This window comes from Chrysemys picta, chromosome 2 (genome assembly GCF_011386835.1).
Source record: "Chrysemys picta bellii isolate R12L10 chromosome 2, ASM1138683v2, whole genome shotgun sequence".
Taxonomy (NCBI): domain Eukaryota; kingdom Metazoa; phylum Chordata; order Testudines; family Emydidae; genus Chrysemys; species Chrysemys picta.
In genome coordinates, this window is record NC_088792.1 from 285,269,111 (window position 1) to 285,282,617 (window position 13,507).

At 48.9% G+C, this 13,507-nt stretch overlaps 1 protein-coding gene and 1 long non-coding RNA gene across 2 annotated transcripts; one reads left to right on the top strand and one right to left on the bottom strand.

Moving 5' to 3' along the window:
• Positions 1 to 1,033: 1,033 nt before the first annotated feature.
• On the bottom strand, positions 1,034 to 10,769 carry LOC122174748 (uncharacterized). The gene is made up of 3 exons (XR_010599039.1): positions 10,620 to 10,769; positions 2,457 to 2,644; positions 1,034 to 2,132 (listed from the first exon to the last, which is right to left on the bottom strand). It is a non-coding gene; the product is annotated as an uncharacterized LOC122174748 (long non-coding RNA).
• LOC101947103 (ly6/PLAUR domain-containing protein 2-like) lies at positions 2,439 to 13,224 on the top strand. The gene is made up of 3 exons (XM_024102685.3): positions 2,439 to 2,578; positions 6,937 to 7,056; positions 8,238 to 13,224. The coding sequence occupies exons 1-3, from the start codon at positions 2,527 to 2,529 to the stop codon at positions 8,441 to 8,443; spliced, it is 378 nt and encodes a 125-aa protein (XP_023958453.2). The 5' UTR covers positions 2,439 to 2,526; the 3' UTR covers positions 8,444 to 13,224.
• Positions 13,225 to 13,507: the final 283 nt, after the last annotated feature.

The window sequence follows — 13,507 nt, forward strand, 5'->3', positions numbered from 1 at the left end:
ACCATGATTTGAGGACTTCAATGGCTCAGACATAGGTTTGATACAGGAGTGGGTGGGTGAGATTCTGTGGCCTGTGTTGTGCAGGAGGTCAGACTAGATGATCATAATGGTCCCTTCTGACCTTGAAGTCTATGATTCTATGATCTCCCCAGATGAAGCTATTGGGCTGAAGAAACTAATATGGAGAAACGTCCAACAGGTACCAAGGGGAGAGACCCACCAGAGTCATCTCACCTAAAGTCATGCCTTTCTGGCTCGGTGCAGCTCCATTGAGCACACAGAAAGTAAGGGCCTGATCCTCGGCGGGGTGAATCCGCATGGGTCTACTAAAGTAAAGGGAGCAACATTTATTTCCAGCTGAGAATCCGGCCCTAACGGTGCAGGCACCTGGGCCCAGCAAAGAGTCAAAGGCACCCCAATAATCACCGTTAAGAGTGGGAGAGCCAGTGACTAATGCTTTGCGTGGACGCCTAGCAGGCCGTCAGGGCATGGGATGAAGGTCCAGAATAGGGTGGCAGGAGGGAGCTGGATGGTAGCAAAACAAGCGGCGGGGAGGCAGCCCATCTCTGGCAGTCGGAGGGGGTGGAATTGGGGAGCCCAGAGTGGAAACCGACTGAAGGTGGCTCAGAAGGATTGTTGGTCAAGCTTCTTTGGTGCTGGTTCGCCTCGGGTCCAGTTCAGTGACGGCGGATGAGTGGAGAACCCATGCACACACGACAAAGCAGCTGTTGTCTTGTCCTCTGAGAGAACAGCTGGGCGCAGCCGTGTCCCAGGACGACACCCCCAGTTCTAAGTAAAGCTGGCACGCCCTGCTATCTGGTCCATTAGCCAGCGGGCAGGCGATGACGAAGGCCTCCCACCCAGCTGAGCCGTGCGTCCCTCACACCCAGCTTTTGCTCGCTCATGTGAAAATGTCTTCGCTGAGCAGGAAGGGAGGGTGGAGAACACCAAGTCCCAACACAACCTGCCAAGATGTTCTGAAGCTCTGCCTCCCATGGCAACCACAGCTTTGCTCCCGGTCACTACAACCAAGCCCAGGAGAGCAGATCTTTAATGCTTCTTTCCTTGTTATTAAAAATACAATAGATTCACTGTGCGACAGACTGATTACGTACGAGGCTGGAGCCCGAGGCTAGTAGCTCCTAAACTGTTGGCTGCCGTGACCCCATCGATCCATTCCACAACTGTTTCCTATCATTACAATCACTATCAATAGCGTCACTAGGGTGACCAGATGTCCCGATTTTATAGGGACAGTCCCGATTTTGGGGTCTTTTTCTTATATAGGCTCTTATTACCCCCCAGCCCTTGTCCTGATTTTTCACATTTGCTGTCTGGTCACCCTAAGCGTCGTCTTTAAAAACTCTTGTGTTCCCTTGGACTACCACACAAGGGCTTGCACCAGGCAAGGGCGGAGGCGGGAAGGGGTTAGTTTCCTGATGGGCCAGTGGTCAAGGCCCAGGATTGGGAATCAGGTGATTTGAGCTTAATGCTCAGGCGAGTCCCTTTGTTGACCATGCCTCAGTTCCTGCTCTGTAGCCTGTAGGGGGTGCGGAGGGGAGGGGCCATATCAGGACCTAGACAGCCCTGGAGTGGAAGGCTGGCCAAGTCTGAGAGCAGTGGGGCCTGGAGAAGGGCAGAACGGGCAAAGAAACTCTTCCAGGCCTGGAGGCTGCTGAGGGGAAGAGGAGTTGCCAACCTGTCACTGCTAGGATTGGATTAATGGAGGCCAATGTACAGCAAACAGGGAAAGAGAGAGCAAAGAACATCGTAACTTGCATTCCAGGAGCACCTGCCATTGCTCAGGGTGGTACAAACATAGAGTGGCTGGCAGCCCGGCCTCAAAGAGCCCCCATTCCAACAGGGGGAGGGGGCAAGGAGCAGCAGTGCCCCCCCACCGATGTACAGAGGGGGAACTGAGACACAGAGAGGCTAAGTGACCCACCCAAGGTCACACAGGAAGTCTGTGGCAGAGTGCAGGTCGCCCACGTCCCAGCCTAGCAGGCTGACTGCAGGACCGTCCATGCTGTCGGACTTGCTTCACTTCCCTGGTGCCACATCACTCTCTGCCGCCCAGAGCTTCTAAAGACGGTTTCGTCCAGGGCCATTATTCCTCAGGGACTCCCAGCTGCCTGCGAAAGCAAAGAGGGTCAGTGAGGGGCATCAGTGTGGCACAAGGAGCTGGCACGAAGAGTCCCTCCGGTGCAGGGGGATGAGCTCTCTGAACCCCCCTGCTCTTGTCTGATGGGGAGGGTACAACCCCCCCCCAACCAATGCAAGGATCCCTGACCATAACCCCTCTGTCCTGCTATTTTCAGCCCTGGAGAGCTTCAGGATGTGCAGGGGTGGGGGAGGAAGGGGGCGGGGCCCTGCTGCGATGAGATCACTCAAGGAACTTGTTCCAGGACAGGTCTGGGGAAGGCTCTAATCAGAACCAGCTGAGGACGGGGAATCACCTGCAGAGGGGAAGAGTAGAACAAGCAGCTCTTGGTCTTCTTGGCCGCCCAGGCTGAGGGTCTGCTCAGGATGAAGGCGCTTCTGGCTGTCCTGCTGGCTGGCCTTGTGTGCGTGGAGCTAGGTAAGATTCACCTGGATTACCCGGGCTGCAGTGATTTATCTGTGACATTCCCAGCGTGCGGCTACGCTGGACAGCCCAGAGAGAAGGAAGGAGTGTTGTTATGTTTTTGACAAATAAGCAGGCAAAATGAGAGGAAGGTTTTGGGGAAGGGAAATGGGGGGGCATGTTCTCAGCTGGGCAGTTACTGACCGTCGAGAGGGAGGCTCTCCTTCTGTCCTGCATTGCACTAGGTGCAGGCATTCACACCGGTGTAATGCGACCGCCTCTGGGTGGTCACATCTCACATCCCCTCTACGCTGGTGTAAAGAAGTAGCAAGGTAATGGGGCAAGGGAGAATGGGAGCCAAGGGATTCTCCTCTCTGCTCCAGATCCATGACCCACAGCAGAACGGGGAGGGTGAAAGCACTGGGACATGCCGGGAAGGAGGCCGTGGAATTGCAGGCAGGGATCTGACCTAACACAAGTGCTCCACCTCGCCTGCCAGCTTGGTCCTTTAGGTGCAGGATGGGTTGCGCTCCACCTGCTATATGACTGTGGTGGCAGTCCGTAAATCAGGGTTGGCCAGACAATGGGGAGGGATGTGTCCAGAACTCGGGTAGTTAATATGAACACAAATTTTGGAAAAGGTGTTAGCCCAGGGGATTCAGCGTGTAAGCCAATCTCTAGCTAATGGGGTTGGAATGAGACCTTCATGGGGGAGATGATCCTATACATGCCTCCTCTAGCATTTCCCGGACCTTCCCCTGAAGCATCTGGTTCTGGTTACAGTCAGGGACAGATACTGGCCCCAATGAACCCTGGGTGTGATCCAGTCTTAGTGTGATCCTTGTGTTCCTGTTATATACCCTTGCAGAGTGCATCCCTGGCCGTGCTGAGAGTTAACAGCCTGCTTGGGGGGGTTCTCTCGACATCTCTGCTGTGACTTTAATCATAATCCCGGAGTCTTTCAAGAGTTAACCACTTGGGGGTTTTCCTGATTCGCACTGTCCTGCCTTTTCTCCCTACCCCTCGATCGTCTCCATCTGCTGAGGCTAACCCAGCCATCTGCTGAACTTATTTATATACCACGGGACAGCTCCTCAGCTGGGTTAAATAAGCAGAGCTCCATTTACTTCACCAGAGCTACACCGATTTACCCCAGCTCAGGCTCTGCCCCGTGTTCTTGTTTCAGCCCCCTTCCAGGTAACCTATTCCATGTACTTAGTTATTTCCCTCTGGGGTGTCAGAATGTTGCTTTATATTAAAATACCCTAGATGGGGGGCATGATACTGACCTATTTTACAGATGGAAAGATTGAGGCACAGAGAGGGAAAAGTGACTTGCACTAGATCCTGCAGTGCGACGGGGCATGGCTGGGCACAGAACCGTGATCCCTCGAATCACTCTCAGGTGTGCAGGCCAGAGCGTAGCACAGCCCTTTGTATGCCCTTGTTCTGCTTCTCCATGGGCTCTTTCCTCACCGTTGGACTGTTCCTTAGTTTTGTAACCTTCCCCCGTGCTTCTTTGGTTCCTTCCACTGCCCCCTCTCCATGGCAATAATGGCCTTTTGCTCCTCTGGGAAGGATTTTTTTTGACAAGGAACATGGGGGCCTGATTCTTTTCTCCTTTAACCTGGTGTAAATCAGAAGTAACTCCACTGATGTCAATGGAGTTACCTTAGTGGAAAACTGGTGTGAGATCAGAATCAGGCCCAACCAAAAATCGCCGGCCAGCCCATGCCAGCTATGCTGATTTATACTCGCTGAGGTTCGGATCCCACATGTTAACAACCAACTTTATGCAAAAAAAAAAAAAAAAAAAAAAAGGAGATGGAGAACTCTATTTTCCTGCACCACCCTTCACTTGTTATTATGCAAATAAATCTTTGCAGGTCACCTGGGGCACGTCTATGCTGCAAAAAACAAAAACAAAAAAAACCCTAAAGCCATATCAGTGAGTCTCAGAGCCTGGGCCAACTGACTCAGGCTCACAGGACTTGCACCCGGGGCTAAAATGATCAGCGTACACGTTCCCGCTTGGGTTGGAGCTTGGGCTACAAAACCCGGAGAAGGGGGTGGGTCTCAGAGCCCGAGATTCGCCCAAGGGAGAACATCTACACTGCTGTTTTTAGCCCCGTAGAGCACGGATATGTCTACACTGCAATTAGAAATCTGCGACTGGCCCATGCCAGCTGACTTGGGCTCACGGGGCTTGGGCTACAGGACTGTTTAATTGTGATGTAGATATTCCGGCTCAGGCTAGAGCCCGAACTCTAGGACCTGCGAGGTGGGATCTGACCCACTAAGCCTAATTTACCACTGCCTTCCACCTTATATTGTCATTCTGACCTGTGCAAAGTAGGTGGAGAGCATCTGCAAATCAAAATGGGACCATTTCATACTCTGCCCTCCCTCTGCACAGGTCGAGGCTAGCATTTTCAAAGGAGCTACGTGCTCAGCTCCCCTTGAAATTCAATCGGCACTGAATAGCTAATTGCCTTCGGGTCCTTTGAAAATTCCAGTCAAAATGACTCCCCTAGGTATGAGGCTATGGAGAATTGTCGATAGAGAGCACCTGGATCCAAGCAGCAGAGGGGGAGCCGTGTTAGTCTGGATCTGTAAAAAGCGACAAAGAGTCCTGTGGCACCTTTGAGACTAACAGACGTATTGGAGCATGAGCTTTCGTGGGTGAATACCCACTTCGTCAGACGCATGTAGTGGAAATTTCCAGAGGCAGGTATAACTATGCAGGCATCTCTGACTGATTCTTGCCTGCATAGTTATACCTGCCTCTGGAAATTTCCACTACATGCATCTGACGAAGTGGGTAGTCACCCACAAAATTCTTGCCTGCATATTTATACCTGCCTCTGAAAATTTCCACTACATGCGTCTGACGAAGTGGGTAGTCACCCACGAAAGTTTATGCTCCAATACGTCTGTTAGTCTATAAGGTGCCACAGGACGCTTTGTCGCTTTTTATGGATCCAAGTAATATAGCATTAGAAACAAAAATCATTTTTCTACATTTTCACCAGGAGGTGGCAGTAGAAACATTTGTTGCGTTTTAAAACTACTAGACTGATGATGTTTATAAAAAGGGCACATAGGAAAGAAGAACAGGAGTACTTGTGGCACCTTAGAGACTATGTCTCTAAGGTGCCACAAGTACTCCTGTTCTTTTTGAGGATACAGACTAACACGGCTGCTACCCTGAAACCTGTCATTATGTATAGGAAAGAAGGTTTCCATATGTCAAAGGTCTTGACTGTGCAAGCAGCTGCTCTTAGCATATTACAAAACAACTGTAACATCATCAGGGGTTTTATACAGCAATACCTTAATGAGTGCATGTCCTCACTCTGTCCTCAGTCACTCTGGTGTAAATCTGAAATTCACTGGCCCATATTCTGATCTCAGTTACATCAGTGCATTTGACACACACACACATATATAACTCAGATGGTGGCTGAAACAAGTTAGTCTAAAAAACAACTAACTACGTACAATTCTCTTCTGAGCTGAGAGAACGGGCATAGAAAAATTCATCCCGAAAGGAATTTCTTTTGAGAACCCTCTGAGCAAGTGAAAGGGATCCTTGGAGTGGACGCTGGAGCTCAGTGATAGTGGTTGCTCTGGTAGGGGTATAACTGAGATCCGTTTTGTTTCTTGTGAACGGCACCTTGAAATGACAGCAACCACTCTGCCCTTGGTGCTGCAGCAGTTTGTTCCAGAACACACACACACACACACACACGCTCACGAGGAAACATCCCTTTTGTTCTTTTCTTAATCTAAAACCAGTCGTTTCAGGCGGCTGGAACACGCTTGCTCTTTGTGCACGGACGCACAGCAGCTCCCAGCACCGGCTCTCGCGTATATAAACAGGCGTGACAGGAACAAGTGTCTATATTGCTTGGCAAAAATGCTGACCACGCAGGCACCTGATATAACCTCAGAGGTGGCAATCCTACAAGGAAGTAATGAGGATCGCCAGGCAGGGGATTCATACGAGATCCCTGCACTTTTCAAGTTGCGGAACCCAAACTAGGAGACTGTGGATCTTAGGTCCTTCCAAAATAAAATAATAACAATAATTAATGAGCCAGCTACAGCTTGGTCTTTTAGCTCAAGTTGTAGAGTTTCATGCTTTTAGCTCTGAAGATCTGGGTTCAAATGCCACTGCACATGGCTGGTTATCAAGGGTACTTGAACCTCTGACTTACAATTGCAACGTACCCTGGCAGGGAGGGAATCTGGAGTTCTAAACAGCCATTTAGAACAATTGCAGGTTCTCCAAAGCTGACAAAAAAAGCAGCGTCACACTCAGCACCTGCTAAGATCTATTCAGAGGCATGCTATTTTGTTCCTCTTGACAGCCCAGTCCTTGCGATGCTACACCTGCAGAGAACCGACAGATCTCTCTGAGTGCACCTCGATCAGCAACTGCTCTGCGAACGACACTGCGTGCAAGACAACTGTGCATTCTGTAGACTCTGGTAAGTCTCATCCAATCACCGCAAATACAGTAAACATGGCAAAGGAAACGCATCCCTGATGTAACTCGGTTATAACTTCTCATGCACCCTCTTCTCTCTTTCCCTCCTACCCGCTTCCCCAGCCAGTGTGGCATTGTCCCCTACACTGTCTTTGAGGAACCCGGATGGAGAAGTCCAAATTCAAATGTACAGAAGAAGGAGAATAGTCTATTTAACTCTACCCGAGTGGTAAATCACCAGGATCTGGGCTCTCTCTCTGCTTACTTTGCTTCATCTCCGTATCAGGCAATCTTACCTCTCTTGGTGGGGATCTGGACTCCCTTTGTTCACTTTCCTTCACAGAAGCTTTGGCCGGCGCTGGTCATTTACAAAGGAGAATAACACGCCAGTGCTAATTTTGCAGTAGCGTCTCCTGAACGCTCTGAACTGATAGTCTGCACTGTGCCATTATCGGAGAGACTAAATACTGCTCATACGGCTGTTCCCCATCATAATATGCAGTGACTTTTCCCTTAATTTACACGGGCATCCATTCAGAATCAGGCCCCTGGAGAGGACAGAAATACCAGCTGGTGCCTAGGTCTGAATTCCATGCAACTTTGGCACAGTGACTGTGTCTTTACATGCACGTACACAGCACCTAGCACATTGCGGGTACCACTGGATTACAGATACTAATTAAAGCCAATGAGCCTTTTTCCCACCTGCACTCAGGTTCCTTTGAATATAGTTTGCTTACCCTTTTAAGGCCCCTTTCTACTTCCAAGACCGTGTCAAGTGGTCTTAGCATAAAGGAGAACCTAAATCTATAAGTTTCAGAGTAGCAGCCGTGTTAGTCTGTATCCGTAAAAAGAACAGGAGTACTTGTGGCACCTTAGAGATGAGCAAATTTATTTGAGCATAAGCTTTCGTGGGCTACAGCCCACTTCATCGGATGCATAGAATGGAACATATAACAAGAGTATATATATACATACAGAGAAGATGCCATACCAGCTCTAAGAGGCTAATTAATTAAGATGACCTATTATCAGCAGGAAAAAAACTTTTAGTGATAATCAAGATGGTCAATTACAGACAGTTGACAAGAGGTGTAAGGATAGTTATCATAAGTTATCATATCTATAAACCTCCCTTCACCATTTCTCTCTCCCCGTTTTTTCCTAATCCATCCATTATAGGTTACCCCTTTTTCGGGAACATCACCGTCTCCAAATCCTGTGTTAAGACGTGCATGCCCTCCGACCCGGATGGAATTGGGGAGTCCCACCCCGACTCGTGTTGTTACACCAACCTGTGCAATACCGGCGGAGTGCCAGGGCTGACAGCCAATGCCTTGGCAATCACAGCTGCCGCTCTCTGGACCCTCCTGAGGGTCATGCCGTAGTGCAGCGGGGGTCTCAGACAGAAGTCCTCCTGGCCAAGCTGCCCAGCACGTGGGACTGTTAGACACTTGAGGAAGATATTTCTCCAGTTAGCTGTGGCTTCTTCAATCAATGCCGGGAATTTAATGGACCATTGGAGATCAAACCCACCCAGCTTTGAAACCCCCAGGCCATGCTCTGCTCCCAGCTGCTAATCAAGGGGACATGTTACTTCAGCATTGACTACATCCTGCCGTTGCACCCCTCCAGGGATGGGGACATGGAAGAGACATGGCCGTTCTGCATAGCAGGAGTCGTCAGGCAACAGGGACTGTGCAGGGGTGGGCACTGTTCTGTGCTGGGGGGAGGGGAAAGAGCAGGACAGGGCCATGGCAACTACACAAACTCACCAGCCAATCCATCCATGTAGGGCCATGCAGGGCTGGTGTCATTTCAGCAGGGGAAAATTCAGGGTGCCCCAGCCCAGTCTCACCTAAAGCCCGTTTTCTTGTGCAGGGATCCAGCATTTAACCCCATTTGATTTCTTCTTCGCAGCTCCCAAGCACTGCAATCTTTCTGTACCATAAATAGCTTAACGTAGTGATTCCCTGTTCTCTGGGGGCGTCAATTTCCATTTCCCATTTTCTCAGGATGCTTTTATTTTGAACCCCAGGAGGACTGTTTTCAAATGCTGCTTAGGACAATGAGCGAAAGGAGCTTGAGGGCTCATCTGAGAGTTCCTCTAGGCTGCAAATCCCACTGCCTGGCTCAAGAGAGAGGCCCTGAGTTGGAAGGGCGGGGGGGGGGGGGTGTTGCAGATCAGAAACGAGGCGCAGTAGCAGAGCTGCAGGTGCAGCTAGTAGGGAACCTGCCTGCCCTTTGCCTGATGTGAACTAGTGGTCTCAGGCCTTTACTTTCAATTGCACTAAAATCCAGACAAGTTCCCAATTGGCTTCAAACACCTGCCTCCCGCCCCCGCTCCCCAAAATAAAAGGGAAATGTGTTACTGGGCCAGATCCAGTCTTTATAGTCCATTGAAGCATGTCCTCTGCTGAGGATCTGGCCCCCGGACGTTTGAGAAATGTTTCTAAGGCACATTTGCCCCATCTCTGCAGTAAAACTAGACCCAGCGTAACCGGACCCAGTTCGGAAACGGCTTGTCAGGGATTCCTAGCTCTGTCCCGTCTAGGGGCGAGAATTTGAACTTTGCTCCGCTCTCATTCCCATGACAAAGACTTTGGCGTGTGAGCCACGCCGCTGAAATCAACAGGATGACTCACGTAAATGAGGGAAGGAGGTCTGGGCAGCAGGCCCTGAATTCCAGTTATAAATGTTTCACTTTGACTAGCCTTTCCTCTGAATTACCTTCCCATGTGGGATAAGGTCCAGCTTCACTCCCAGGAACTCTGGCACATGGAAACTGACCAGAAACCTGATGAGCAAGATGTCTGCTCTGTCCTCTGCTGCACGCTGCCTCTAGTTGGTCCTTGTACTTGGCCTGTCTAAGGCCCATATGTTTGGAGTTCCACAAGGGGGCACAGCACGAGCTTGTGGCGAGGGCAGAGGACTTGCCCTCTCATCATGGCTCTGCCACTGACTCCGTGTGCGACCCTGTTCAAGTCATGGGTTCGTTGCTCCGTGCCTCAGTTTCCCCAGATGTAACTGTGATGGGTTGGATCACAGAAACCCCCTTGGGAGCTGCCACCTAATGTGCAAAGACTACCCCTGCTCCTGTTTTCCCTGCCAGCTCAGGACTCCAGCACCCTGTCTTGCTGAGCCAGACACTCCCGTCTGCTCCAACAAAGACCCAGGGTCTGAATCACTTGTCCCAAAGCTGCAGGTTTATCTGAAAACAGCTCACAGAAGTGTGCTTGTCTTTAGCACTCAGATGCCCAACTCCCAATGGGGTCTAAACCCAGATAAATCCATTTACCCTGTATAAAGCTTATGCAGGGCAAACTCATAAATTGTTCGCCCTCTATAACACTGATAGAGAGAGATGCACAGTTGTTTGCTCCCCCAGGTATTATCATATACTCTGAGTTAATTAATAAGTAAACAGTGATTTTATTAAATACAGGCAGTAGGATTTAAGTGGTTCCAAGTAGTAACAGACAGAACAAAGTAAGTCACCAAGCAAAATAAAATAAAATGCGCAAATCTATGTCTAATCAAACTAAATACAGATAATTTCCTCACCAGTTCCAGAGCACTCCCTTTTACAGGCTAATCTCCTTTTAGCCTGGGTCCAGCAATCACTCACACCCCCTCTAGTTACTGTCCTTTGTTCCAGTCTCCTTCCAGTATCCTGGGGGGGTGGAGAGGCTCCTTCTTTAGCCAGCTGAAGACAAAATGGAGGGGTCTCCCACAGGTTTAAATAGACTCTCTCTTGTGGGTGGAGACCCCCCTCCTCCCTCCTATGCAAAGTCCAGCTCCAAGATGGAGTTTTGGAGTCACCTGGGAAGTCACATACCACTGCATGACTCAGTCTTTACAGGCCGATGCCATTGTCCACATGGTATCTTGCATGTCTCCAGGAAGACTTCTTATGTGGATTGGAGCATTCCAAGATGCATTGTTCCCCAAGTGTTTCCTGATCAGGTACTTAACCTGGCGAATTCCTTCCTAAAGAAGCTGACCAAATGCCTCACAAAGCTTACTTAGAAATCAAGCAAGCATACAGCCCATATTCTTAACCTCGAGTAGAAAATGATATGTATGTACAAATAGGATGAATACATATAGTAGACCATAACCTTTATGGAGATATGTTACGTGGCACAGGCAGCACAAAACATATTTCAGTTACATCATACATACATTTATAAACACCCTCCCATAAAGCCTTATGGGGTACACTGTCACAGTAACATGGAGACAACTTTGTTGACACAGCTTTGTAAAGTGCTTTGAGATCTAGGGATGAAAAACGCTGATTATTACGATTAGAGAGGGCACACTGTCTCAGGCAGAGCAAGGTCTTGTCCTCGGGTTACTGCTGCCCCTCCATTTCAAACGGATAAGCCCCTTTCCTTCCCATACCTCTGAGAGTCTGAACTCTGAATGCCAGAGCAGACCAACTTCACCATTATTCTTTTTAAAAGAAGGTCCCGATTCCCCTTTCCCATTCTACGCTGTAAAGACTGGAGTTCAGCATTCTCTCTCTGGTCTTTTGATGCAGATCCCAAGCCAGAAGTGGCGACATGAGCGGAGCTGAATTCTCCACATTGTATTGTCTGAACATGTAACGTGGTTTGCCATGGTCTGTACAAGGGGGAAGCTGGCAGGGCCCCTGAACTCCCAATGGGGTTATTGTTCAGGCTGGCAGGCCTGTGGAAGGATCCAACAAGCAAATTCACATTCACCAGCTCTGCAATCTCTTCCTGTACAGTACTAACACATTGCCCAGGGACCGACTGCCCCCCTCCAATGGGGAACAACAATCTGACCATAGGGAATACAAATTCGATAATGGGCATTTCAATCTAGCAGACAAAGATCGAACAAGATCCAATGGCTGGGAGTTGAAGCTAGACAAATTCAGACTTGGCAATAAGGTGCAAATTTTTAACGGGGGGGGGGGGTAATTACAGAGGGTAATTGGAACAATTTACCAAGAGTCGTGCTTGATTCTGAATCACTGGCAATTTTTCAATCAAGATTGGATTTTTATTCTTTTTCCTGAAAAATCTGCTTTAGTTCAAAAATTCAGGGAAGTCCTATGGCCTGTCTTAGGCAGGAAGTGTGTTGTAATCAATGGGCCTACAAATTCATCCTCATTGTGAACTCTGCTGTAAAAAGTAAGTGAATGTTTCGAAGATGTCACAACAACAACAACAAATGTTGCTGAGAAAAGGCACAAAAAGACTGAACTAGTCCAAACAAAAAGGCCGACCAATAAAACTCAGGTGCTGTGTTAAGATCATGCCTGGTAAACTAGAGGAATTGAGGAGAAAAAATTAATAAACCAAAATTGGTATGTCAGATATTAGGCCTAATTGGTGGACAAAATAACATAGGGAGGGGCTATTCCACCCATCACTGACTTTTGGGTCCTTAAAAAAGAGATGTAGGGGAGAAAAACTGGCTACTGGTGTGAACTTTGCCACCCCCACATCTCCTGAAAGATGTCCTGGCCAGAGAGAGGGTGCCAGATGACATTACCACCGCTACCGGCTTCCACTAAATCCTGAACAGCACCTGGGATGTGAGACTTTGTCTCTGCCCTCCCACAGAGCTTATGCTTTTCCTTCCCTGCCTTGTTTCTATCCTTCTCTTTTTTCCTTCTGGCTTAGCTAGCCGAGACGGCATATTTTGCAGCACTTCTGAAAGCGTCTGACCGGAAACAAGCGGCTAAAAGCACTGCCCTAAACAGCCCAATGCTGGCATGAGTTTGCCAGGTCTCAGAGCGACTGATCAGCCCCTGTGCTGGGCCTGTTTGTCAGCATTGAGGTTGCATGTGAGAGTTACCACCAGAGACAGAAGCTACATCGTCTCTCTTTGCTGTTCTTTTCTCTCCCCTTTTGTGTGTGTTTGTCTTGTTTTGTCTTCTAGGAAATGGGATTGGATTTTAACCACAGCTCCCAGCCCATCTCTTTTCCCCCCAAATCATGTCTTGAATAGCATCTAAAAGACTGTCAGACAAGGGAGATTTTCCTTCTAAAAACTCTCTCCCGCTAAAGGAAAAAGGGATGTAGTTAAAAGCCTGACTTAATGCTTTCCATGTCAAATGCTTGAACTTTTTCCTTCTTTTCTGTATCTTTAATAAAAAAAGTTAAACAAAAATGCAGTGGTGGGTTTGCCATGGTACTAAGCAGGCTGAGGTCTCTGTGTACCAAACCCCAACCTTGTTGATCACTGTTGGGTTATATTAAGATCTTTGGCTCAAACATTCCAGCTAAGTGAATACAGCAGATCAGACACCATCCCAGGGCTCCCTTCTGGCTTTATAATCTCAACCAGGGCTGCAGAGAGAGCCTGGCTCAGGAAGCTAGAATCACTGGGCAAGCCCTGGAAAGGTGTCTACACTTGCAGAGTTTTTGCACTGTCAGTTTCACCACTGATTGTGAACTGGCGAAAGAAAAGCA

What these genes read in the sequence shown, in the direction of transcription:
- LOC101947103 (XM_024102685.3), top strand. Translation starts at nt 2,527, where the DNA reads ATGAAGGCGCTTCTGGCTGTCCTGCTGGCTGGCCTTGTGTGCGTGGAG. An exon ending in CCTTGTGTGCGTGGAGCTAG is followed by an intron (nt 2,579 to 6,936) that starts GTAAGATTCACC and finishes TCCTCTTGACAG; the next exon opens with CCCAGTCCTTGCGATGCTAC. An exon ending in TGTGCATTCTGTAGACTCTG is followed by an intron (nt 7,057 to 8,237) that starts GTAAGTCTCATC and finishes CATCCATTATAG; the next exon opens with GTTACCCCTTTTTCGGGAAC.